This window comes from Clarias gariepinus, chromosome 13 (genome assembly GCF_024256425.1).
Source record: "Clarias gariepinus isolate MV-2021 ecotype Netherlands chromosome 13, CGAR_prim_01v2, whole genome shotgun sequence".
In the NCBI taxonomy this organism is placed as follows: Eukaryota; Metazoa; Chordata; class Actinopteri; order Siluriformes; family Clariidae; genus Clarias; species Clarias gariepinus.
Genome location: NC_071112.1, coordinates 12759092 through 12786314, shown reverse-complemented (window position 1 = coordinate 12786314; position 27223 = coordinate 12759092). Strand labels below are relative to the sequence as shown.

The 27223-nt window shown below is 38.3% G+C and overlaps 1 protein-coding gene across 1 annotated transcript in view; it reads left to right on the top strand.

Annotated features, from left to right (window-relative positions):
* Nucleotides 1-2977, top strand: part of stxbp6 (syntaxin binding protein 6 (amisyn)) — a 59956-nt gene extending 56979 nt beyond the window's left edge. The window contains exons 5-6 of the mRNA XM_053509856.1: nt 398-555; nt 2190-2977. Coding sequence (XP_053365831.1) covers nt 398-555; nt 2190-2213 — 182 coding nt within the window. The 3' untranslated portion in view covers nt 2214-2977. The remainder of the gene's footprint in view (nt 1-397; nt 556-2189) is intronic.
* Nucleotides 2978-27223: the final 24246 nt, after the last annotated feature.

Sequence of the window (27223 nt, the reverse complement as noted above, 5' to 3'; positions counted from 1 at the left end):
GCCTTGAACCTGGATACTCAGCAAGCTTAGTGTTCTGATACATTTCTGTCTTAGCCAGCATCGATTTCTTTCCTCTATTTTATTCTACATTAGCTTTTCTGTAGAATCGGACAAGACTGGCGATCCTTTACTCCTCACAGACATGAATGAGACCTGAGTACCCATGATCCAGTTATCTGTTTACTGGGACATAATTGATCCCCAATGTACTGTAATTCAGTTCATCAGTAAATCAGCTGAATTTCATCTTCTCTTTATTCTGTATGTTAAATTAATAATGATCAATGATGATTATTACATCTTGGTTTATGTCTGATGCATTTTTTTTCTTTTAAGAAATTGTGATCTAACTTTCTGTCTCTTAGGTTATCCTACTGCTGTGTGTTTGTGTGTACAGGTAACAGCATCCTGCACTCTGCAGCTGACAGTGTGACTAGTGCAGTGCAGAAGGCCAGTCAGGCACTGAACGAGCGTGGAGAGAGACTGGGCCGTGTGGAGGAGAAAACTGGAGACATGATGAACAGTGCTCAGCAGTTTGCAGATACTGCACATAAGGTATACCGCTTGCACTCTTGCACTAATATAAAGCATGAGATCTTGACATTATTTGGCATCCTCAAGAAACTACAGTCCAACTCCTAAATTTTGATGGACACATATAGATAGAAGATATAATTTAAAAAAAGATTTAATGAGAAATAAGTAATGAGTAAGCATTAAACACACTTTCTTCAGCTCTCATGTTCTTATTCCATAGCCTGGCACCAAAGTACTGTTTGCTCTAAAAGCCCTCCCATGTCACACATCTTTCTCACTCAAGCGTACCCATCCATTCTAATTACATACCAGCGGAAACACATTAGCTTAATTTGGTTTTGCATGTCTAACGGGATTAAATGTCCTCCTGCTAACGTTGTCAATGCATGTTTCATCTATTTTAACTAATAATATTGTCACTCCCTTGGGTGTCTTTTTAGAAATAATCAGTCTCTACCTGCTTTCCTGCTATAAAAAGACATGCTCGCGACAACATGGGAGCCTAAGTAATGTATTTATAAACCTGTCCATGTTCTTGTTTTATAGCAAAGGAGCACATAAATGAAATGGATGTCAGTGTAATAGTGGGGTAAATGAATAGTGTATGTTTTAGTGCATCTAATCTTCCCCCATATGAATCCTGTCAGGTGAAGCTGAGGGGCAGGGAGTGAGGAAGATTGCTTTTTGCCATGAAATAAGAAGACCTATAAAACCCCCTTCTAACTGCTATCAATTTTTCTTTGGGTTGTTTCTATTCTGGTTGCCATCTTTAAAAAATGAATGAATAAATATTGAATTAGTTTTAATGTCTTTGGACCAACGTCTTGCAAGAACCAAACAGTATTGGACCGAGATAATGCAACTGCATAATTTAATTTAAAGAATTTATTACCCAAGTAGTTTTGAGAGAAATATTGTTGTAGTAATTGTATTTTAAGAGATCAATAAACAAAATCTTAGTCATATTAGTCCATTGAAGGTACTATTTAAGAATAATATTGTGCCCTTTAAATTTATAGTGTTATTTTCCTATCAGGCTTTTCCTCCTAGATCTTCGTTAGTTGGATGCAGTTATTGTGCGTCTGTGTATGCACGTATGTATGGCTCTGCTGCCCCCGATTGTTCATTATGTGCATGGCAGCTCATGCAGCTCATTGCATGTGCAGGCCGTCCAGCTGCGAATGAGATTGGTGCTCGTGCCCTTTCTAAAATGAGCTTCCCACTGAGCCAGTTCGAGCTCTCATTAATAAGATTAATGAACTCCTAGATGAATGAGACACAATAAAAATGGAGGTCTCCAGAGGTTTTGGAAAGTTTTGCATGCCGATCATTGTAGACCTCGAGGACACTGAAAAGCCAAATTGAACAATGTTTATGTGCCAGTAATGTTACTACAGTAGATGTACGCTTCCTGTTGGAGAATGCTGCCCTGTTCTGATGGACAGTCTGTGATCACTTAGCAATTAGAAGTCATTCAGTTTGCATTTGCGGGGGCTGAGAAATCTCTGCTCCATCTTCATCACTCACAGATACTTCCTGGAGTCTGATTTTTAGAGTGACTTTATTTTCTCTCTCTTTCTTTTTTTTGTTCTCTTTTTATTTCTTTGTCTCACCCCCCTCCCCATCTACACCCCTTTCTGTCTCTATTACAGCTGGCCATGAAGCACAAATGTTAAACTGTGCCAAATCACAGAGGGTTCTGCCAATGACGCCTGGAAATACATAGAGTGGACAGATTTTAGATGATCGTAACACAGGAAATATTTAACACTAGTATTATGTCTATGGAGTTCAAGCTGGGGCAAAAATTTCTGCCTCTCAACTGGGTATTGTTCAAAAAAAGCACCTAGTGAGTTTTATCTTTTTAGGCGCTTCTCTACTGGTTCCTTACACAGATGGGAACAAGTGCCAATATTACCGGGGTCCTGAAGCAGGATTATCTTACAGATGGATTTAGGGCAGTGTGTTACATTTAGGGCCAATTAAACCTGATATACAGAAGACACACTAGTTCTAAGCAGTTGCCTAAGGTTATAATTTATTTATCTTTAAACCCATAATGCATTTCATATACTCACTGAAAGCTAGCTAGGCCTATTTTGGAGAGAAATGAAAGTGAGGTGTGATGTTACCCTTTCCGTAAACTTTTTTTAATACATGTTGTGATAAAGTCACAAAAACAGAACCAGTTGTTTGCATTTAAAAACAAATGTTCGTGTATTTGGTCAAAGATTTCATACATTTTAATCATGAAAATAGACTAATATAATATACAGTTTGCTATCAAGCTGAAATAAATGCTTAGCTGTTTATGTAGTTGCATATCTAAACTTACTGTTAAATAAACTTTGTGGGCAAATCTCTACAAAAAGCAGTGCTCTATATACAGTAGCTTTCGCTTTGGTTTAGACCGTGTTCTTCAGATATATATATATATATATATATATATATAAACTGTTTATGTTAACCTAGTTTAAATTGATCATTGTCAAATGTGCTATAGGTACAGATTTCACTTTACACCTTACGAAGGGGAATTTGTTATTAAGTAAGAATGGTAGGTGTGAAATGATTGTGAGGAGAAAAAAAAATCCTTATTGATCCTTAAAACTCCACACCACAGTTGCCATTAATGATATTCTACTTTACAACATTTGTAACATATTAAGTGTAGACATTACCTGTTAGATCAGTTCTGAACCAAGTTGTTACATACTAACCCCAGTGTACTGCCTTTATCAATGAGCTTTTAATGGTGTAAGTGACTTTCTTCATTAAGTATAGCAGCACTTGTTTACACATGATTCATTCGTATGCGTGAATTGAGGTTTACATTCGATTATTTCAGGATCAGACTACATAATTATAAGTGGATCATTGTGTAAAGCTAATTAGATTAGACATTTTTAAGAATTTGTATAACAGGTGAACCACAGAGCACCTCAAACTGTTTTATTGGTAGCAATACTTTGCGTTTTAAATAGTTCTTAGAACATGTCGATGTCTACATAGTAGTGGATATCATTACAGACAGCAGCTTACTGAGTCTGGGGTGCTCGTTCAACTCATCTGGGTTTTCAGTTGTTGTTTCTTCTTTCTGTTCAGCATGCAGTTATGGTGCACCGAAGTTTTTATGATCACCCTTCCAAAGGAATATTTAATATATCAGTCAATAGATGAATATAGATAAATAAATAAAAAAGAAAAATATAAATTGTTTTGTCACATTAACTGCACAGCATTTTCACATGCGTGATTATAAATTTTTTTAAGGTACCATATTTTATTAGTGTTTTACACAATTTATTTTCAGGCACATGTTTATTGCAAATTCATACTGCATACTTATTTTAAACCCACCATGTGAGCAGAACCTACTTTTTAATCCCTGTGAATGTACAGTTTGTTCATCTGATTCACGTTTGATTAAAATTTAATATTAGTTAAACATTGATTTTAATTGTCATGTACAGCAGAGTTCTCTCCTGTCAGTGCTGGAGGGCAAAAATTGTGAAGATGCTCAGCCTTGAGTTCAGTTTTTAAAAGTGGATAAATGTTTAAATGCTCTATATAGAGAAGTCAGATTGCACAATCAAAGTCAATTTTTGACTGTTAACTTTATAGGTGAAAGAAAGGGAGATATTTTATTAAAATATGTATTTGCGCTACATTCCTTAACTTCTGACGAGGAAGAACGTGATAGTCAGGCTTGTTATGTTAGAGATCCAGCACAACCTGTTGCTTATTGCTTGTCACAATAGTAGTGCCTTTGTCAAATGTATTTTTAATTTCTTTTATAAATTTAACCATTGTTGTTTTCTTTAGAATATTACTTTAAATGTCTAAAATTTTATCCATGTAATCTGTATTTAATTAACTATTCCAAACTGATTGCCTCATTAATATCGCTTAAAACAGCATAGTATTGTTTATGTATGTAGATTATTGTTATTTTTTATCTAAATCAAATTCATAGTGAATGTGCACATGTTGACATTATAACTGTAAGGAATGTGGTTTCTCATTTATTTTTTTTATTAACTTAAAGTATCTCTCTAAATAAAGTGCAAATAATTTGCAAATTAAAAATCTTAATTTTTTTTCTTGTAATTTCCCCCACAAAGCATCATCCGCCATGTAATTTACTTTATATAACAAAAATAATCGAAAGTTTGAAGTAATCAGGGATTTTTGCATAATACTTGCTATTTATATTGTTTTTAATTGATTTTTTATTTGCATTGTTTTGTTTGTGTCCTAACATGTATGTAGGTTAAGTGTCTGTATGTCTGAGCATCCTACTGTCTGTTTCTGTACAATTTCCGCTGTGATGTACGAGTGTTATCACGTTACCATCCATGACTTTATGTTCTTGTTAAGGGCTGTTATTGTATTATGTTCCGAGTTTCTTTTACATTTTAAAGAACGGTTGCTTCATGTGAGTAACCCAGAGCCCAGTTCTACTGATTCTGTAACAATATTATAAAGTGCTTATTTGCAGCCTTAATACTTTAAGAACTGCACAAACAGCATAAATCCTTTTCACCTAAATATGTAGTTTTTTCATGACATACGTATATGCTCTCTTAACAAATGTTCATTCCATCTACAGTAAATTCCCTCCAAAAGGTTTCTGTTCTAAAATTAAATGCCCAAGTATATAGCGTATATCAAAGGAGCAACCTGCAAAATGTAATGCTCACGTTATAAAATTATGCGAATAGTAAATTGAGCTAAAATTATTCAGTTTTGAAGGTCCATACCATTTATTTAACAGATAAGAGTACAGATATGTCAGATAAAAGTCTCTGTGAAAGGGGTTTCAGTATCCTCAGTAAAGGATCATCCCCAGTTGGGTACTTGGTGGTGATTAAATTTATTTTGGATCCCTAAATACCTTTTAATGTAAAGGTTGTGCCAAGGTTTAAAACATGTCTTTGAATGATTTAAAAATACTAAAACTAACTGAAATCTCATTAATATCAATGTCCATATTCTTTGCTGTTTAATTCCTAGCAGGAGCAATACATGATGGTGGGAATATTAAGCCTGAGTGCCAGGGTGTGCTATGTGGATGTCTTACTGATTATTAATCATCTTAGTAACACTAGTGCGTTATGTGTTTTATTTCACATGATTTCACATCGCTTTTCCATGAATTAAATAAATGTACTTTTCCATATATTTAGTTGCTTTGTACTGTACTAAAATCAACTCCTTCACTTTTGTTTATGCTTTTTAATAAGGATAATATAAAAAAAAATCAGTTTTACTATTTAGTTTAATCATGTTTCTATTTTCTTTCTGTTGAATATAATTAAAAATGTCAAATATTCTAAACTGGCTTGAATTTGTTATTGCCTTTAAGAGTGTAAGTTTTTGTGCAGTGTGCGGCTTGTATCAGCCTGTGCTCTGGCAGACACGGCTGTGTCTAAATGACTTCTCGGCAGTGCATCTCTACCAGGTCTGTGGTTTTGCGCACTCTAATAGTAGTTTAATGCAATAATTAATAGCATAGTTTGTTTGACAACTGTGAGCAGGGAAGTGTGTGGGATATTAGTGAAGTCTATGATCTAGCTGCACCATCTCAGCTGGGTACCTAAGTGCCTCGTAAAATACCTCAGGCATAACAGTGGTAGATCATCTCTCATCCCCCTAGCAAGTTTCTCCCTCTCTCTCTCTCTCTCTCTCTCTCTCTCTCTCTCTCCTCCTTTTTCCCCTATTTATAATCTCCACAATAAGCAGTGCTATCAAGTTTTAGGACAGAATCTGTAGTGTGTGAATATGGTTGTACTTGCAGACCATTGCCTACAGGGTGGATCAGGGTCTAGGTGTGACCCAAAACACTGCTGTGTTGAGGCTACAGACTGCCACTAGAAGGAGCCAAAGGTCTAGTGTTTCAGCTTTGTTTCTTTTTTTTTTTTTTTTTTGCCGGAAGTGAATCAGTGGGTTAGGTGGGCCTACAGTTTACTTAGATAACAATGCAGAATGCTAAATCATTGTTTTAGGAGAAATCTTACAGCTGCTCAAAGTCAGTGCTTTAATGCAGCAACATCATTTTTCCTTTATCTGTCCCAAGCCTAGTTCTGTAGGAAATCTGATGCCACACACCGTTAGAAACGTTTTTTTATTTTATTGACACATTTAAGCCATTGCTGAGTGCAAGTACTTTTAAATATACTGTATATACGTTTTTGCTCAAGCAGGTATGCCTAAGGAATACGAGATAAATGAACTGACTGTACTGTGCGCCTTAATATTTAGTGGATTATCCCATAACTATTTTCACCTCCTACAGCAACAGAAACCTCTCACCTTCAGCAGAGAAGAAGGGAGTCTGCAGAGACTAGAGACACGGGGCATCTAATGTATTCTCTCACTTTCACTTGCTATTTCCACACATCTGTGATTACAGGTAACACCTCCGAGTGTGAGACTGGTAGGGCAGGAGCTCCGTGCCTCGGTTCTCACTTCCTGTAAGCACTGCAGCAGTGCTTTCCTCAAAGGTGATTAATCCAGCTTATGCTTTCCGCCCCTATTTTACATTCCCTGGCAGGATGATGAATAGGTCAGTGCAACGAAAAATGGCAACCGTTTCATACGTTTTCTGTTTCTTCCCTATATTCTTTTATATAAATTATTCTGACCTACATGGAAATGCAGGATTTGACACAGGGTTTGTGGTTGTGGTTTTATTCATGTACATGTCTGACATTTCATATGTCACTCTCTTTCTAGCATGCTACCAAAATAGAGGAATGTATTACCAATTTGGGAATGATGCACCCATGGAAACAGTAGCACATACTGTAACAGTTTTGACATTGAAGGGAACATTCGGATGACCTCCATAAGAGAGTACATTTTTGTTCAATTTTTTTTTTTTTTTTTTTTACAACAGCAAAAGAAAAAAAATAGATTTTCTGAGATTTTTCTAATGTTTATTGTAATTGTAGCAGTATTTGGATAAAGCAGGATGGAAATATTCCACATAGTTACACAAGATGTGTGTGTGGGTGGGTAAATTGTGGCAGCATTGGTGCATGGACTCACCTCCGAGTCATACCCAGGGTGACTTGGCAGATGCATGGGGAGGTGCGGGGCTGCGCAGCTGCTGGCTCTAAATCTGGCACTGGATCCTCCTCATTGCCTTTGGCTTCCCATGGTGAGCAATGTCAGCTACACTAAACTAATCAGTCAGAATCCACTGAGCTTCTCGTTTTTGCTGCACACATCAGCTCAATGTCTTAATGTAATAAAGTGGATGCAGTGCGTTATTATTGTTATTATTATTAAAAATAATCCTAGATAGCGACAAATAACTTGGGTTGCTTTAAGACCTGCTACCCTTATTGCACAACCTTTTTTTAATTAGTATCTCTTAGAGATGGTGCATGATCTTTTACTAAAATTCTAGACATTTAATGTTGCTGATATCTTTTAGAAACCTTGCTTCCCTCATTATTACTCTACTTGGTATAACTTAAATATAAGCATGATAATGGAAATTGGTGGACTGTATATACTGTACCGTATAAGAGCCAAAACAAATGTCACCACCTTGATTTAACTAAATAAATAAGATAAGATAATTACTGCAGTAATTGTTTCAGCTGTTAACCAATTATTTACCCCTATCTAGTAAAATAAGTAGCTTCTTATTTCTTAAACAAGCATGTCAGAAGACATATCCTTTAAGTCTGGCAAAGATGTTATTCTGTTTCAGAAGGGTCAAATTATTGTCCGACATCAAGCAAAAAAACAACTAAAGAGATCAATTAAACAATTAGTGAAATAAAACGCACACTCACACACAGTGGAACTGTTTAATAGTAAAAGTAAGAGCATTTCCACACACATTATGTGAAGAGAACCCAAGGGACTGAGTTCAAGGGCCTGGGACTAAACAGCTGTGTAGCCCTTCACTTATCAGGGAGGCTAATCCTAAAAAAACCACGACTTCAGTTTGTCAGGAAGTATAAATAATGGACTGTGGAGCACTGAAAAAGTGTAATGTGGTCTAATGAGTTTTCATTTACCCTGTTCCAGAGTGATGGCCACATCAGGGTAGGAAGCGAGGCAGATGAGGTGGTGTACCCATCATGCCTAATGCCTACTGTACAAGCCTGTGGAGGCAGTGTGGGCTGATGTTGCTGCTGTTTGTCAGGTCTAGGTTTAGCAACATTATGGGCCCAACAATGAGGTCAGCTGATGAGCTAAATATACTGAATGACCAGGTTTTTCTATTAATGGATTTATTTTTTTTTCTCTGATGGCCCGGGCATATTCCTGGATGATGATGCCAGGATTCGTGAAATTGTGTTCAAATTGTGAAAGAGTGGTTCAGGGAGCATGAGACATAATTTTCACACATGGATTAGCCAGATATTTCAGACCTTATACACACTGAGATGTGCTGGAGAAGACTTTATATAGTGGTTTAACTCTCCCATCCCAAGAATAAAAGACCTTGGGGAGAAATGGATGCAACTCTGTTGAGATATTGCATAAGTTTATCGAAACAATGCCACAGCCATAATTGAGGCAAAAGGGCGGTTCAATGAAACATAAGTGTGTGTGTGTGTGTGTGTGTGACTTTTCTTATTGTTGGCAGTGTTGCATAGTAGCATACTGTGCATATATAGTAGTGTATAAAAAATGTTTAGTACTGTTATCCAATCAATATTATGGCGTTCCTTCAAGTCACTATGAAGCAATATCACATTCACAGATGTGGTAAGACTGTCCTTAATAAATGATAAACTAAAACCCACCGGCATATTGCCTGGCTTTGTCCTCCTTTCACTCTATTTTTTCCCCACGACACCTTTTCACTTTTCTCCAGAGTTAAGAATGAGGGCATATATATTTGCTATGTCTGAGGATAAACAGACTGCTTGAAACTAAAACATCACACGCATGCAGTCCATACAGGAGTCATTTTAGACACCATGGTGACTTCATGGCTGATGTGTACAGTAGATAACCATGATAGCTGCTGGCCATCTTGAGCTTGATGAAGATATAATGCTCAAGTGCTGATGCTGCAGAAGTGCTTTTTTTTATAGCTGGGTCATGGCCGTGATCTAGACCAAAATAGCTGGAGCACGTAGGTGGATGTATTAGTGCTGTCACATAGAAGGAGGCATGTGGAGCTGTGGCTCTGGCTATAATGATGTCTTGGCTCAGCTCTCAATTCACCATCCTGCTGTCTGATGAATGAAAGAGGAAGCCAACCAGGGTTTGCATTCATCTCTGGACAAAGAATGGAGGTGCTGATTAAGACTTGTGTTCATTAGATAGAGATGGATGGATTGGGCGGTAAAGAGTATGTGTTTATGTACAGTATGAGAGTAATGCTCAGTCAGCTGAAACAGTCTTTAGACAAGGTTATGCTTAAGTGTTTTTTTTATTGAAAAATGGAAACCAATGTCAGGAATGAACAAAATGAAAGAGTTAGGGCTGTCGAATATCAATTAATTAAAAGATTAAATATTGAAATATAATAGATAGAAATATTGAACAATTAAAATACAGAGTGAACCTTAGCAGTAATGTTTGGTAGGAAATAAGAGAAATAGTGTATACATTCACGTCAATTGAGATTAAGTTTTCCAGTTACTTACTTTTGCAAATCAACTGCTTACATTATTGTAATATAAATCTGTAATAAAATGCCAAGGAATTTCTCTCATACATAAATAATGACAAGATAGTATTTATAGATGAGAAACAACCTGGACAGAATAACATTTTTTTAAACTAATATTAAGGTTGTATTTTTTATTGTGAAAACAGGATTGTGGGATGTTTTTATGAAATACAGTGTGTGAAAGGATGTTAATTTACTGCCTTGCTCATTCAAGTTCTTGTCAATCTGTAACACCTTTTCTTTTTCTTTCTTTTTTTTACAGCAACTGTCTGTCCACAACTAATTTGATGCGCATGAGTGACAGCACTACCCCATGGAGATGACGAATGTGATCTTTCTGTCAGGATAAAGTTGTGTAATATATCTGGTGTGTCACTCCAGTAATATTTTTATGCCACATAATGACAGGAATATGAAAGCTGGAAACATGATTAAAAGAAAAGATTTCCTTCGATTATTTAGCAACAGTAACACATTATTATATTGATGATGATGATGATGATGATGATGAGCATGTGTTTTGAGGAGCAGATGAGCAGGATTACTGCCTGTGGGTGAGACCCTGCAGAAGATGTCTGAGTATCAGCAGTAGTGTATCCTTACTGCAGTACTCTTTTGGGCCTTAAACACAATTGATCACATTGATTAAGCCCAACCCTGCTCTGCACCTCGTATACATCTAAGATGCATTCCTCTGACCTTGAGCTAAAGAGCATTACATAATCATTACTGTCATGCTTGCATTTTATTCTGCTTGTGTTACATTAATCTCTTTGGTAATAAAGTTACATTTTTTCCATCTGTAACATTTATATCCTGGCGGTTCCAGTGTTACATGGCGTAGCTTATCTTCTCTTGCACTTCCGCGGTTCACCACCGCAGGGCAGTAGTGCTCAAGCAAGGCATGCTGGAGCGTTGGCTTTGCTTTGTAGCAGCTGGCAGTGGCTCTGGATGCCAGTGTGGAACTGTTCACAGGGTGCAAAAACGAGCTGAGCTGTCTGCTTTGGCTCTGCTGGTATCATTTCCAGCCCACTCTCTTACATCTTTCTCCTCTAGCACACCTTTTCTCCTCTACATCACTTGACGAGATCAGCGTCTTTCAAGTCTCACACTAATTTAGTCTTCTTTTCAGTTCAATATACATTAACGCTTAATTCGTCATAGTCCCTGTGGATGTACTCTTGAGAAGGAATGCAGAATTTTGCTTTCTCATTTTTCTGTTTTTTGGGGTGTTTTTTAAATCAGGTTGCGTCTGCGGTTCATTTTCAACAAAATTAATGAATCTTTCCTTTGGGAGGCTTACCCTTTCTGCAGTTTTTATTTCTATTCTCTCTCTCGCACGCGCTCTCTTTCTCGGATTAGTCATGATGCCCTGGTGGAGGGAAATGTCTGTCTCTCTCTCTCTCTCTCTCTCTCTCTCTCTCTTACAGAAGTCAGGTCTCTCTGCTTGCGTATGTTAGTTGTAGGAAAATCTGCAGTAGCTGCACTGAGCTGCCAATGGTCTGCTGATGAGGGGCCACTGCAATGCAGATCTTCTTTAGATTCTCCTTAAACAATATGCAGTGTAACTTTAGGCTGTAGCTGAATTTTTTTTTGTATGAGTGTGTGTGAGAGCGAGAGAGAGAGAAAAATGTCGTGTTACATACAAGGCCTACCTTTGATCCCTGCCGCACTGACAGCTCTTCACAGCCTGTGTGATTGTGCTTCAACATCGGGGCCCATTAAAAGCATAATTACTTTTACAAACCATGCTCTGAGGAAAAGGGGGGGTTGGATCATAGCACTTTCGCTAATATGTCTTTTGTAATGCTCCTTTCTGTTCTGAATGAAGAGGAAATATGAATGATAGAGGGCTTTGGCTTAACTGCTGAAGCTGTATTCTGGATCGTGTGCATGACTGAGAGGGCACATATTTAATGCCAGACATCCTATCCGACTTCCTGTGTGTGCCAGTCAGCAGGGAATAGGAGAACGAGGACGAAGCTATTGTGATGGACCGTAATAGGAGACATAAAGAGCGAAGGATGACAGAGCTGGGAACAGACGAGAGAAATGCCTGACAGACACATTTTAAATAACCACATGCAGACTCAGCCCATTGACTTAATCTGACCAGTATAAGACTTACAACATATAACTGTTTTTGTTTTAACTGATGATAAAACAGATGATCAAAGCACATGTATATCTGGGCCCGTATTCACAAAGATTCTTAAGCCTAAAAGTTGCTCCTAGTGATGAAATTCTAAGAAAATTCTTAGAATTATGACTTTTTTTTCTTCTTTTTTTCCCCTTAAATTTAGGACTAAATCTTAGTAAAGATAAAAATGATTCACGAAACATCTTGGCTCTAAAAACAGCTCCTAAAGTAAAAATTGTTAAGAGTAGAGAGGAGGACTTTTAAGAGGCTTAAGTGAGAACTTTGCATAAAGTAGCCTGTAGTCATGATTATACAATTTCTCATATACAAACATTACGATTACACCGTCTGTTCTATTATCATGTATTCTGTTTTCACAGACCTTTACAGAGGTTATTTTTCATCAGCCAATCACAGTCCTTGAATTGCTGCACCATCCCTAGCAATGGGGTCGACCACACCTCCTCACTAAGATAAAGGTTTTTGTACTTACCGTACTCAGAATTGCTCTGAGAAGTTTCCTAAATCACTTTTAGTCTAGGACTCCCAGCTAGGACTTTTTAAACTAAGATATGAGCTCTCTAAGAGATTTCTAAGAAGCTTTGTGAAAATGGGCCCTGATGTTTGATTAAGATGCACAAGTTCATTTCTGTAGTCACATCTAATTGTGTTTATATCTAACCAATTGATAAGGAATCTTGTCTAATATACTGTATATGTGTAGTCTGTGCAGAATTTAGCATGTTGTCCATCTCATGTCGATGTGGGTCTTCTCTCGGTCCTCTGAAGAAATTCTCAGGATTTTCACCACCAAAAAAAACAGTACGCTCACATGCTGCAGTAAAATGAAGTGTGTTTAGACTGATTTGTCAGTATGGTGATTGTCTGAGGGGTCAGTGAAAGCTGTGACGTAGTCTCTCTCGTACACATCGTGATTGTGCCATAAGCACGAGATCCACCACCTGCTTAGATAATCAAGCCTCACTGTCGCACCATGCAGGTGGAAAAACTGATTGTGCTGCCATGAATGAACCGGCACCCTAAAGAAATATGCTGTGTTACAGATGGAGAGAGAGAGAGTGTGTTGGAGAAAGAGTGCAGCAGTTTGCATGTTTATTACCTGTGTGCCTTTGTGTGACACTTCACACTCACAGTGAGATGAGGAGAAAAAACCCAGCATGTCGTCCACTTAGGGAGGGAACCTTCTGTAGCAGCTGGAGGTATCCTGTGTGTGGCAGAGTGTATGACTCACTCCTATAAAGATTGACTTTGGTATGACACTGTAACTGCTCTCCTATGTATTCCTTCTAAGCGACAGGTCTTGAATTCTTCTTTTTTTTTTTTTTATAAAATGCCATTCTAGTCATTAATTGTCCAAGTACACAGTGCAAGTGTGGAGCACAGTTAAAAAAATATATTTTAACTTGTATAGACTCTTCTCATAGTTTCATTTAAGGTTAGCATATTTCATATCTATTTCGAATCTATCATTTTGTAAAATGAAGCTGTGAAATGAAAGTTTTTATTGGTATATCTGGATCCCGTTACATGCAGGAATATCATTTTCATGCCTAATCCCTGACTAATTTCTATATTCTCAAATTGTGAGGTACATTAACTAGGTGAAGCAAAGAACTCTTTCTGAGCGAAATTTATGAAATTACTGGAATTTGAAAACTAGGGGCACTGGTGGCTCAGGAATAGATGTTTCACCTACCATGCAGAAGGCCCAGGTTCAATTCCCAGCCAGTGCCCAAACCCCAGCCACTGGATGCATTCCCGGTCCCAAGCCCGGATAAAATGGGAAGGTTGTATCAGGAAGGGCATCCGGCATAAAACCTGTGCCAAGATTGTATGTGTAGATCAGATAGTCCGCTGTGGCGACCCCTGATACCATGGGTATATTTCAGGACTCAAATTGTAAAAGAGTGTTTCTGGGAGCATTTTAACACATTAATTATGCACTGTTAGGAGTTTTTTGATGTAATTATTATGATGTTGCATAAGGTTTTTTTCGAACCAATGCCATACCAAACGAAAATATACAGTAATCAAAGCTAAAGGTGATCCAATTAAATATTAAAGTATAGGAAACGTTATGCTGTTGCTATGACAACTGCTTAGTGAATTCACATTCCTCATAGGGTGTATATGTTGATGCCACACATATTATCACAACACCCTTGGTTTTTAGAATGCTATAAAAATGCTTTATATTTTTTCAATAGTCATAAAAATCAGCTGCAGTATGGATACACTAAGCCACTGTGCATAATAGACTTTTTAAAAATCGTAAATGTTCAGCTGTAGAAATATCGCCATTCCAAGAACTGATGGATGGGAAATGTTTGTTTTTGTGGTACATCATGTATTCAGAGACGAGACTTCCTGACATCTGTTATTCATGAATCAGGCAGTTGTAAAAAATATAGCTACATGCATGGAAATTGCACTACTAGTACTGTTATTACCAACCAGGGCTGTGATGATCCTGCCTAGAAGCGGCTGCAATACAAATGTATTTTTGTGGCGATGCACAGTGAGGAGGATGAGGTAAAAAGTGCTCCACATCTGGAGATTTGCAATATCTACCATTACAATAAGACACCATTCAATATATATATATATATATATAGGAATGAATAGAAGAATAAATATAATTTTAGCATATATAGTACTTTGGTACACCCTGGGTGTATGAGACTTTGGGTACACCCTGGGTGTATGTATGTTTTCCTCCCACAGTCTAACTGGCTCCTCCCAAAGGGTCATTGGCGTTCCCAAAGTTTGCATGTCTTACCTTATGCTTGGTGGGTTTTCTCCCGGTACTCCACATACAGACCCCAAGGCAGGAATCAAACCCGGGCACAAGTGCAACCCCAGAGGTGCCAGGCGACAGTGCTAACCACTAAGTTATGGTTAAAACAATTACAGTTAAAATAATTAATTAGATTTAACCATGTATTAAAATAAGAAAGCTTTTGTTTTGAATCCTAGTACAAGCAATTAAACGTAAAGCAGGACAAAAGAAAAGCCCGAATAATACTAGAGGGAAAACAGATACAGCAGGAGAGACGTAGAAACACAGCTGTAGTTGCACAGAGATCACTAACCTCTTGACTCAGTTCCAAGTATTGACCCATTTTAGTGTTTGGCTCATCGATGCCTCATTCCTAAAGGTTACTTTCACTAGTCTACTAATTGGATGATTTTGAAATCAATAGGGAATCTTTTCTGCTCAATTTCTCTCGTTTAACATTTGTCCTTGGTGATGACCACAAAGTTGACCATAATCAGTCTAAACGCTTTAAACAAATGAACAAAACACTTTAAGTTCCATTAGGTTGCCTGCTACAGCATGTACTGTACACTACTGACAAATTGGAGCACGTCACAATTTCTATTCAGTTGATTTTAGAGAGAGTTAAAACACGACAAAGAAACTTTTAATTGAGTAGATATTGAAAATCTATTCGCTGTTTTTTTTTTCCATTTTGATGATCTGTATTCCAAGTTGTTTTTACTACTGCTCACTTTTTCTACTAAGAGTCATGAGTGTTACAGTTCATGTGTTTCTGTATTCTACAAAGACGTGTACTCTACAGAGCTTAAGTGTGTTTATGGCATTATAATTCTTTTCGTTAGCTTGATGGCTAATTCATCAATCTCTTGGACAGCTCCATTAACTACCATTAGCCTTCTCAAAAGTTGTCTTAAGTTGTCTTCACATTATTTAAGGGCGCTGTCCTTCAAATGCAGATGAACGAAGCGAACATAAAAGTTTAATGTATTTAAAAGCCGGTAATAGGTAGTAGTGGTTTAAGACTGCTAAATGGACATTTTTATTAGTCTATATGGACGCGACCACCTGCTAGAACATGAGGTGAATCCCATGACTGAGTAAGAGTCTTATCTTCTGATTAGATTGGTCTTATATCTAATCATTAGCTGGATCTCCAACTGGCTACAGCATCAGGCTACATGCAGTCATTTTCTCCGCCTACTTTTTATGTCCTTGGGTTTCGCCCCCTCTTGGATTCTGGGAAGATCATTGATTAATTGCTTTGTGGTTTTGTTTCTTTTTTAATGTGTTCATTTTATGAAACCTGATGAGAAGTGAGCCTACTGGCACCTCATCTGCTCACCTTAGCTGTCAGCTCTTACACCGACTGCACACACACACACACATCGTGCCAAATCATCAGCATTTCTTCTGTCTTTATTAACATCTTTCTCACTTGCTCACCCCCATCCAGGTTGTACAGCATTACTGCTGATGATGCACGGCCCAGGATAATTAGTTTAAATGACAGATTAGGAGACTAACTCGATATGTGGCCAATATACTATGTAGTGTGTGTGTGTGTGTGTAGGTTGGAGCTGAATGTGATGTAACCCTACACTATGTAGCTATAGGGGGTTTGAGTGGAGGAGGGGCTCTCATACTAAGTTTGTGTAATAGACTCCCAGCCGGGGACAGGAGAGCCCGACTCTAATTGAATTCTGCCTCTGGTAAGCTGATATGTTTCGCTAGGCGCTCACTGACTCATTGATCGGCAGGGACAGGGCTCAGAAATACGCTCGGTAGTGTGACCAATCAATCAAACAATTAAACCGCTCTGTGCAGCCTCCTTTACTCTATTAAAGTCCAGCCTTCAAATGGCAGCTCTTAAAAATTAATAGCAGCTCACGACAGCCTGCGGAGCACAGAGAGCACACCTGACTCCCTCGCCTCTTACATCACAATGCTGTGCGGCGATGAAGAAGAAGAAGGTATATGCATGCAACATGCCATGATGTCCTGCTTATTTCTTGATTAACGTGATGTGAGCCGAATTCGATGTTGTAGTTTAGTGATGTCACATTAAAAGTGTACTTCTAGGTGGGCTGTTTGAATATGCAGACTTTCATATGTGTCACTGTAATCCCATGAAAAAAAGAAAAGGCAAACGGAACTAAACTAAAGCATGAATTAACATGTAGGGTCAGGGATGTTCATGCTCCACCTATTGATTAGGTACTTGGTCATATTTCACTTGTCCTTGTCCTTTGCTTCACAGTGTCCTGTTTAAATCCTGAGCTGTGGCGTGAGCAGCACGTTTCTAATCTCTCACTGGAGAAGGAAATATGCCACGCGAAAAAGTACAGTGACATGATGATGATGATGATGATGATGATGATGAGATTTGGTGATTCATAGAGGCCTGATTTGTGGCCTTGACAGACAGCTGAGATCCTGCTTTCTACCTTTCTATGGTACTGTGTGATGAGCAAACTATTGAATGCATTAAAGTCTGTGTTAAGCCCCAGTGATGCTGATTGTGCCCAGTTGTTCGTGACTGAGGAGAGTTCATGCACAGTCCTTCATCACAGTACTGATGATTTATTATAGAGGTTTCTGATACTAGCTGCACTTTTTGGTTTCTTTAAAACATATTTTTTTATCTTCTTAACTTCAAGAGCCTGTTGCCTTGCACCTCCAGGGTCCGGGTTCGATTCCTGTCTATGTGCATGGAGTTTGCATGTTCTCCCCGTGCTTCGTGGGTTTTCTCCCAGAGTCCAACCACGTGCAGATTAGGCTCATTGCCATTCCCAAATGAGGTTGTGAGTGTGTGTATACAGTATGTGTGTGCCCTGTGATGGATTGGCACCCTGTCCAGGGTGTACCCTGCCTCATGCATATTTCACCTGCTACATTAATGCACTTATCCCAGTATTTCACTAATACCTGGATATCATCAAATAAGATAGTTTTCCCATGACTTGCTTCATGTCTGAAAGCCTGGCCTCCCAGGAACTCTTTAATGGCCCACACATGTTTAAATCACTTGGAGAGAGGTCAGGACTGTACAGTGGTTGTGGTACAGTAACACCAAACCAAGTTCCTGTAAAGTGCAAGTGGTTTTTATTAATGATAGTGTGTACATTTCACAGCAACAAGAAGGTGACAAGTTCTCCTTGGATTTTTAAGGATCAGTTGTTCCAGTTCACGGGAGCGACTGCAGTGGGCTCCGAGCCACCTCGGCCAGGATCGTCATTCACGGTTGTACAGAACTTAAAAATGTTAGTTTGCACCATTTAAATTTGTTACTGTAAAGAAAAGTCTCATCACCATACTTTGCTTGAAGTCTCACAGCTTTAATTGTAAGTCCTGTACAAGTCTTGAACACCCCTCATATGGGGTTCACTAATAAAAAGGTGTTGTATTAAGATGGTTATGCATCCTTTGGATATGATGCTATTGGAAAATATTCCTTACAGTATGTAGTTCACGCTGGTCACTGAAGGATTAGTGGCAGACTATAATGTGTCAAGTGGAAGAACATTTCAATATTTAAAAAATAAAATGAATTACAAGAAGTCCCCAAGGTTTTTCTAAATGTGTTTTGGTTTTACATTTGTGTATAAAAAAGAAATGTATTAAGGCGAGCAATTTGCAACCAGTCACGTTTACAAGCACTAAGAACATATATATATATATATATATATATACACACACACACACACAATATATATACACACATACGGGTTATATATATAAAATAACACACATATGAATATAATTTGTGTGTGTGTGTGTGCGTGTGCATGCATTTCTAAATAGCTGTATAAATAGCTGCTCGGCTGCTGCAATATGTGTGCGTAGTCTCTTGATTTTCACAGCTTGGTTCTCACTGCTGACAGTATGCAGGCTCAGTGTATGGTGTTGCTGAGAAACCCAGCTGGGATCTTATTAAGGGCACGTATACGTGGATGTTCACACAACAGCCACTGGCGGATTATGAATAGACTCTTTCCCCTCTTTTCTTCCTACATACTATTTAAGGAACAAGGCCAGGCAGGTCATCGGAAAGGTAGATTTAAACCGAGTGCTTTAAAAAAAACTGACTTTAGGTCAAAGAAACAGCTTAATAAAGCAGTTAATATTGCTACGACTGCTTGACTTTAAATATGGCCCATAGTCACGAAATGACATTAGATAGATTTTGCTAAACATATCTGTTTTGTAAGTTTAAGGTGAACATTGTGTACACATGTCTGTTTAATCTCACCAGGACTGTGTGTGTTCTCTGCCCGGTATGTGCACTGGGAGAAGATCACTGTCACATCCTTGGAACTTTGACTTTAGCAGTGTTTGTAATGTAGTGTCTGTTGTTCATCAGTAAAGAAAAGAGCCTTTCAGGTACAGTACATCACCACTGTGACTGAGTGTGTGTGTATGTGGCTGTCAGGCTGAACTCAATCAGGGTCACACGTTCACAGTAATCTCACATGGAGCAATAAATAACAGGAGCTGTGTCCGACTGGAGAGCTGATTGGGTCCTTGAGACTGATGAAAGAATTACAACAGGAAGAAATACCGCCAAACACCGAGCTGTCAGTGGTGTGACATGTATGCGTGTATACACACCTATGCACCGGACTGTACAAAGTATTGTCTATCATGGTTAACGTTAAATAATAAAAAGGCATTTACAATGTTAATTAAGAAATACAGGGTTAGGATGCCACAGGAGTTTATCACACAAACACACATCCTGTTTTTCTGATTGTCATACAAATCCGTAATCAAATCATTACATCACAGTGTTGGTGCTTTGACGTGCACTGTAGCAGAAACATGTGTGTTCATGGGTGATACATAGTTGAAAAAACTCCTCTTGAAAAGTTTTTTAAGTGACATTTTGTTTCACAGTGATACTGTACATGATCAGATATGCCTTACAAATGCCAATATCTTAGCAGTACGTACTGTATAACCTTACAAAATGACATATTCGCATTTTTCTGGCATATCAGCGGTCACGTTAAAACAACCTATATACTTTTGTGTACAGTAGGTGTCCATGGTGCTGCCAAGCAGCTCAAGGCAAAACCTCTGAATGTGTGCTGTTATACATTATATGGACAAAAGTATTTGGATAAACCTGCGAAGAAATTGCATTTAAATACATACACTTCAATATCTTGGATGTTGTATGAGAAGGCCTGGCTTGTAATCTGTGTTCCAGTTCATCCCAAAGGTGCTTGATGGGGTTGAAGTCACTGGGCTCTGTTTGGGCCAGTCAAGTTCTTCCACACTCACACTCAAGCTCATCAAACCATGTCTTTATAGTCCTTGCTTTGTGCACTGGGACACAGTCATGTTGGAATAGAAAAGGGCCTTTGCCAAACTATTGCCACAAAGTGGAACCATAGCATCGTCCAGGATGTCTTGGTATGCTGAAGCATTAAGATTGCCATTCACTGGGAATAAAGGGCCTGATTGAAAAACCTGAATTCAATAAGTAACAGAGTTGGCTGTAGATTTGATCAGTGCATAAGTTCTTACTTTGCTGATCAAAGCATCATAAAAACAACAACCGTACCCAATACACCCCTCATGAATAAGATGTGTATAAATAAATATGCATGCATATATTTGCATACGTGTATTAGGGATAGTGCATAGACTATAATGGAAAATTAAACTGTTCTTGCCAAGGTGGAGTACATTGTGTGATGAGATTAAGAAAATCTTTTCACTCACTCTTCTAGTCTATGCAGTTCACCTGCTCTATATGACTGACAAAACAGGTTTGGGCTTCTCTGCACGTCAAAGCTGTAGAGCTCACTTTAATTTAATTAAATAAATAAATAAATAAATATGATAAATGTAAATAAATATTTATTGTTGGGAAATTTCCTTTCGCTATATATATTACCCACCCACTAGAGATGCATGGCATCCTCAGTGTCTAAGTGTGGCCCTTAAGCCAGACCCTTAACCCTATCTGCTTCAGGGGTGCTGTATCATGGCTGACCCTGCGCCCTGATCCTAGTTACACTGGGATATACTGTATGAAGAAGGAATTTCACTGTGCTGTGATGTATATGTGACAAATAAAGCCTTAATAAACTTAAAAATCAGCTCTGAATGTAACACAGCCATCCACGCGAAAGGCAAATCTGCGGACAACTATGCAGATTTATAGGCAGGCAGATGAGTTGACAGCCATGGTTGCTAGGCAACTCCGCCATGTTGCCAATCAATGCAAATGCGCTACACCTGTCCGGCAGGTTATTTAAACCCCCAGAAACCAGCACACTATGTGCGAACATTAGATAGCACCAGGTATGAGAGCGTTGCTCTGTATAGGAGAAAGAAAAGTGAAAAGATAAAGAAAAGAGAAAACTGAAAAGAGGCCTGAAAGATTAACAATAATATGGTCATAAAATATAAAAATAAAGGTTTGGAGACAAATAAATAAATAAATAATTATTTTTCCTTTATATATTTAGGTTTACATGCATGGTTCACAAGACACTCCATTAGCACTGCAAGGTGGTTGGTCTAATCGATTAATCCCCGCCAAAGTACACATAATCACCCCACGTCTCAACGCTCCTCTCTAATTCCTGTGGTGGGGCTCCCACTCTTAACAACATATTCAGTGGCGCCATATTGGAGTGCCCCCTCATAACAGATGGCAGAGAACATCTTTTTAGTTTATTTTTGACTTATTCTGGGGTTCTTTCAGATTTGTCTCATGATAAGAATACAGCCACCTTGATTTAAAGTAAAAAAACCTTCAGTACACTTTTCCCCTCGAGGTGGGTGTGGCTATACGCATCACTCAACACAGCCAATCAACAAGATATTTTACTGTGTATCGTATGTGTTACACAGAAACGATGGTAATGCACCTAAAACACGCTCAAATGAAAGCGTGACACCGGATGAGGTTCTCCATAAAAAAAGGGAAGTAGACTATGAAAACCGAACCTTCAAAGATGAATGGACAGATCCATTTATGTTTAACCTTTGACAACAGTTTGCCTCATATGCTCAAAAACCGTGGCGCTAATAACAAACAATAATGTTTTAATATTATAATACAGTATATCTATAAGATAAAACACAGTTCTTACGAGCAAACATATTTGCAGCAGTCTGAAGTGAGGGCGTGTAGAACACCTGAGAGCCCAGTGTTGGGAGCTTAAATTCAAATATTTATGAGATAAGAAAGTTATGAGCAGTTACTGTATAAGCTGCTTGCCCAATGTAAACAAACACATTACAATAGATATTAATTATAAAAGCTGGACAGAATATTTTTACTGGGAATTTTCTCTCCGCTAAAATAACAGCGCTAAAGTGGTATACAGTAAGTGGATTTCAACACACTGGAGTTATTTTAAGACAAAGTTTCATCTTTATGTGATCTACTTTTTCAATTCCTCATCTGTGACTCACTGTCTGATTACCGAACAGGTAAGAGTGTAATCAAGCCGAGCAGCTTACAGTATTTTTATTTTTTAACTTATAACTTTTTCTATAAACTCTTCACCAGTTAACGTCAGGTCCCTGAGTTAGTATTTAATAAAACTTTCTTGTCTTGTTGATTTTGTTTACTTGACCTTGTGTAACACTGTCACTGCTTCTCTATGGTGGCATGGCGAGCTTCTCATCTGACTGAAAGCCAGTGAGAGTGTGCCAATCATCCATGCATGAGTACCCAGTTTTTTTTTATGTTACCAGAAGGGATGAGAAAGCATTCTGATTCATGTCTTAAGTAAATGGACTTCTATGGCTCTGGCCTGACGAACTGTACAGACAGTGTTCTTGCGACTTGAGTGTTTCACACTTCTACCTACTAAAGGTTATGCACCCAAGTCTTTGTTTTAGTCATAGTCTACATATTTGGTGCCAAATTCAATTTTCAGGTCATATTTTCTTTCTAAATCTAGGTAGAGTGAGCTTTATAAGATCTAAGTCTCTCTCCATATTATCACATTGTTTCTGGCAGGATGAGGCTTGACCGCATTTTCTTAAGCGTTTTTTTTTTTTTGTTGGAACTCCCCAGAATTACCTGTCACTAAACAGAGCAGTCTGTGCTGAAATTTTAATTGCTTTCTCCGCTTGGTGAAAAAGCGAAGGGAATGAGGGATAGAGTGTGCAGCCGAGCATATCAGGTCCCAGTCGCCTAACAAGACAGCCCGACATTGCACTGGTTTGGTGATTCCTAATGAGATGCCCAAAGCTAGACTACTGCCACAAATCTGGATTAGCTGGGCTGTGCCTCATTGCTTGCACACGAGAGATTACTAATGCGCTTTTCAAACGGGACGAGGCCACACATACACTACAGCGTAAGGACAGAGAACGTGACAGGTTTATGGAATTATCAAGGAGTGGAGTGTGACTGACAAGCATGGTGAAGACATCATATTTCAGTAAATTGGCTGCTGTAAGTTGTGTTGTCATTCTAGTAAATCTACAGTACGTTTGCATGACTTATTTGACCAGGTAACAATCTTACAGCTTGCTCGAATCTTTGCCAGATTAACCCATTAAATCAGTATTTCATATTGCAAACCTTAAGCCACAGTCAACCTTAATTCTCCAAAGGTATCAAATCAGCATTTAATCCTGCTGCTTAATTCAGAGCTGCATGGAGCTGCTGCGGTGTCGTGTTTCACCCCACCGACCGTCAGCAGAGTGACAGGTGAAGGCTCATGGGAAGGTTTCTCAGGTCCTGCCTGAGGAAGGGCAGCATCCGCTCATTGCGCATTCATGTAAAAGTTATTGATTTTTCGTTCTTGTACGAATCAATTCATGTCCAGGACGGTGCACGGGACACCGAATAGGAGGAAATAAACTAACAAGACTCTTTGTGTCTTCTTTGGCACCTTTTAAATTCTTGGAGGTTCTGGTTTGCTGAAGAATTTTGCCTGGTGCAATTAGGACTGAAATGTAGAAGGAGTAGCTTTTAGTTAGAGTGATGCACATAACATGTAAATATTGTAGTGTATTTTTTTTTACTACAAATGTACTGTACATGCATTTTACTGATAGATTCAGCATATAAATAAAAATAACAATAAATAAATCTATTGAATAAAAAAATATTATTTCTACATTTTGTGATAAAGTCCGTAATATATTGTAGATTTAGATTTTTGATGCTAAACTAAAGCATTACTATTAGTGCCTTTTATTTATTTTATCCTCTTGACAGCAATAATCCAGGGACATACTGCCCTTGCTTTTAATACTTTATAAATAGCTCAGATAATGCACAATATTCCCCCCCACCCCCCCATGCTGTTTGATTTTTGTATATTAACCTTAAAGGTATTTTATAAATGATGTAGAAGATGGTAATTAATAGTACTTTCCCGAGTTTGATATGTCTATCCATAACTATCCATTGTATGGCATATAATGCCCTGCTCTGACCGAAACATCCATATTTTAAAAAAGTATTTTTTTAAAAGCTTTATTTGTTGTAAGGACTACACTGGCATAAAGATATTGGCATATAAATATAAACCATGTTAATTGGAAGGTGATATTTTCCAGTGCTGAAGCAGGTGACTTCTCTCCAGTGTTAGAGAAGGTCTGGATTTAATGCAGATGTTGATGAAGCTTGAGAGCAGGGTTGGAGATCAGCATGTGAAAATGCCAGTAGACAGCATGGACTTCAGCTCGAATATCACTTGCAGGAAATGCAAAGGCCACTGTCACCACAACTAGTCCACAACGACACTCTCACTGTCACTGCTACTATATGCAAACACATAAGGTACAGAGCAAAGCAGCCATGCTCTATGCTTTAATACATAGAGTTGTAGAAAACTCACACATCATGATTCTTTTGTTATGGCAATCCAAAATCATGATTTTAAATATATTTTTAACTTAAATACAGTATGCTTGCATTGGGCAACAAGGTGGCATAGTGGTTAGCACTGTCTCCTTGCACCTCCAGGGCTGGGGGTTTGATTCCCAGCTTGGGTTTGTGTGTGTGGAGTGTGCAATTTCCCCTGGTGGGTTTCCTCCCACAGTCCAAAATGGTGGTCATGGAACACTATGATTGGTGTTCCCAATTTGTCCATAGAGTATGTGTGTGTGCTCTGCCATAGAGTGGCACCATGATTATGTATACCCTGCATCATGCCCTGTCTCTGGGATAAGCTCATAATATGGGAGAGACTGATTGCATGGATGAACCTTTTTTGAGATGTAAGGAGACATTTGCAGAGTAGATCAATGTTTTTTTGTATTTGAACGATGTCTTTTAAAAATAACACATGACATCTTGGTTTTGGGGATAAGTATGATGTGTCTACTGGTGGCAAAATAGTGACCTGGAATGTTCTACCACATGTACAGTAGGACACACAGGGGATGATTGTATGTTGTTGGAGGTTGATGCTCAGGTCTTGTGCATGCCTTGCTCCTCTGTGTGTCACCATTCAGCAGCTGCCTTTGTTTATATCATGTTTATAGGCCATCATACTTTGGCGGAACCTTCTGCATGATGGTGTGGATACCAGTGATACCAGTACACCTCAAAACTTGCTATTGAATGAGTAGACTTCTGCAGTCAGACCACGTGGAAGTGATTGAGCTGCTTGTCATGCCACACAGTACTGTAGGTCTATAACTGTAAACTGCTTTGAGGTTTTGTCATGTGACTGTAATATGTGGCTTCTGGTCTCATTGTGTAATGGCATTAATTCTGAAATCAAAATTTTTTCTTTGTTTTGTTTTGAATCACCAAGAGGTTGCAAAATGATGTGCAGATTGTTTCTCTCATTATTGGAAATGTTATTAGTAGGCTAATGAATATAAATGAAACCGGAGTCTTATGAGGTAGGTGGTACATTGTATTTTAAATATGTAGGCATGATTTTCTAAAGTAACCATCAGTTGAGCAAAAATTGTACAAGATTCGCCAGAAATCTATAGGACTTATAGTAACACTGGGGTCATGAGGAAAACAGTCTCTAATTAAACGATAGTACGTTGGATTCCACATTTCCTGCATCAATGCCATGAGACGTAGCACATGTAATGTAAACAAGGATGGCCGACTGCTTGACTGTTCAGGAGCGAGCTAAGATCGCAGCATGCTATGAAGTGTGGAATTCTATTATCCTTGTGCAGAGATGCAACACTACGTCCGGAGGCAATAAACTGTGCATCAGACTGTGCATTTTATCCCCGGCCGCTTGAGGAAACTGGTTGACGCCACCGGTGCCTGCGTGGAAATTTTATGATTTTCCTATGTAATAAAGTACATGAACAATTTGTTACAATCAATGTTTATTAGAAATATGAACTTCATTAACAATTTTTCATGCTAAATTACTTTTTATCCATCCTGTATAAATTACATTTAATATAATGAGAATGTGAAAGAATCAATCTAAAGTTTTTCGCTAATGTCCAAAAGAATATTTCAATAGTTTGCCAAGTCAATTTATTTCAGCTAGATTAAGGAGAGGCCTACAAACTTGAGTGTCTAGATTGGTTAAGGAAAGGCAATAGAAAAGTACTTGCACTCCCAAACCACATTAGTTGCCGGACAAGACGATCTGCCAGCAGCAACTCAGCAGCCTGAGTCTGAGCCTATACTCAATAATTAAACCCTGAGGGAAATCTTCTATACTGCAGCATCATAACAGCTGCTTATTTCAGGATGGCAAGAGCAATATATTCGAGCCTTAGAGCTCATGAGGATGTTGACACATTTTCCCATATAAACACATATTACACATAGACATTATTCATATTTGTACAGTATACTCTAGTATAATATACTATAATATACATTACATTCTAGTTCCAGACATGACTATGGAGTCATCAAAAAATGTCCCTAAAAGTAACCGTCTGGTTTATTACCCAGTAAAAGAGCTTTATTAATCATGCTGGGTGTAATTAACTGTAGCAGGAAAACACGTTATGGTAATGAGAATGTGAGGTTTTATGGTTTATTGGGTGTGTAGGGGGCAGGCCAGTCCAATTGTTTCATACACATCTCATCATTTATTCAGCAGTGCAGCTAGCTTGCTTCTCCCACTGCCATGTTACTCCTGCGCTAGCCATATCTCATGTCTAA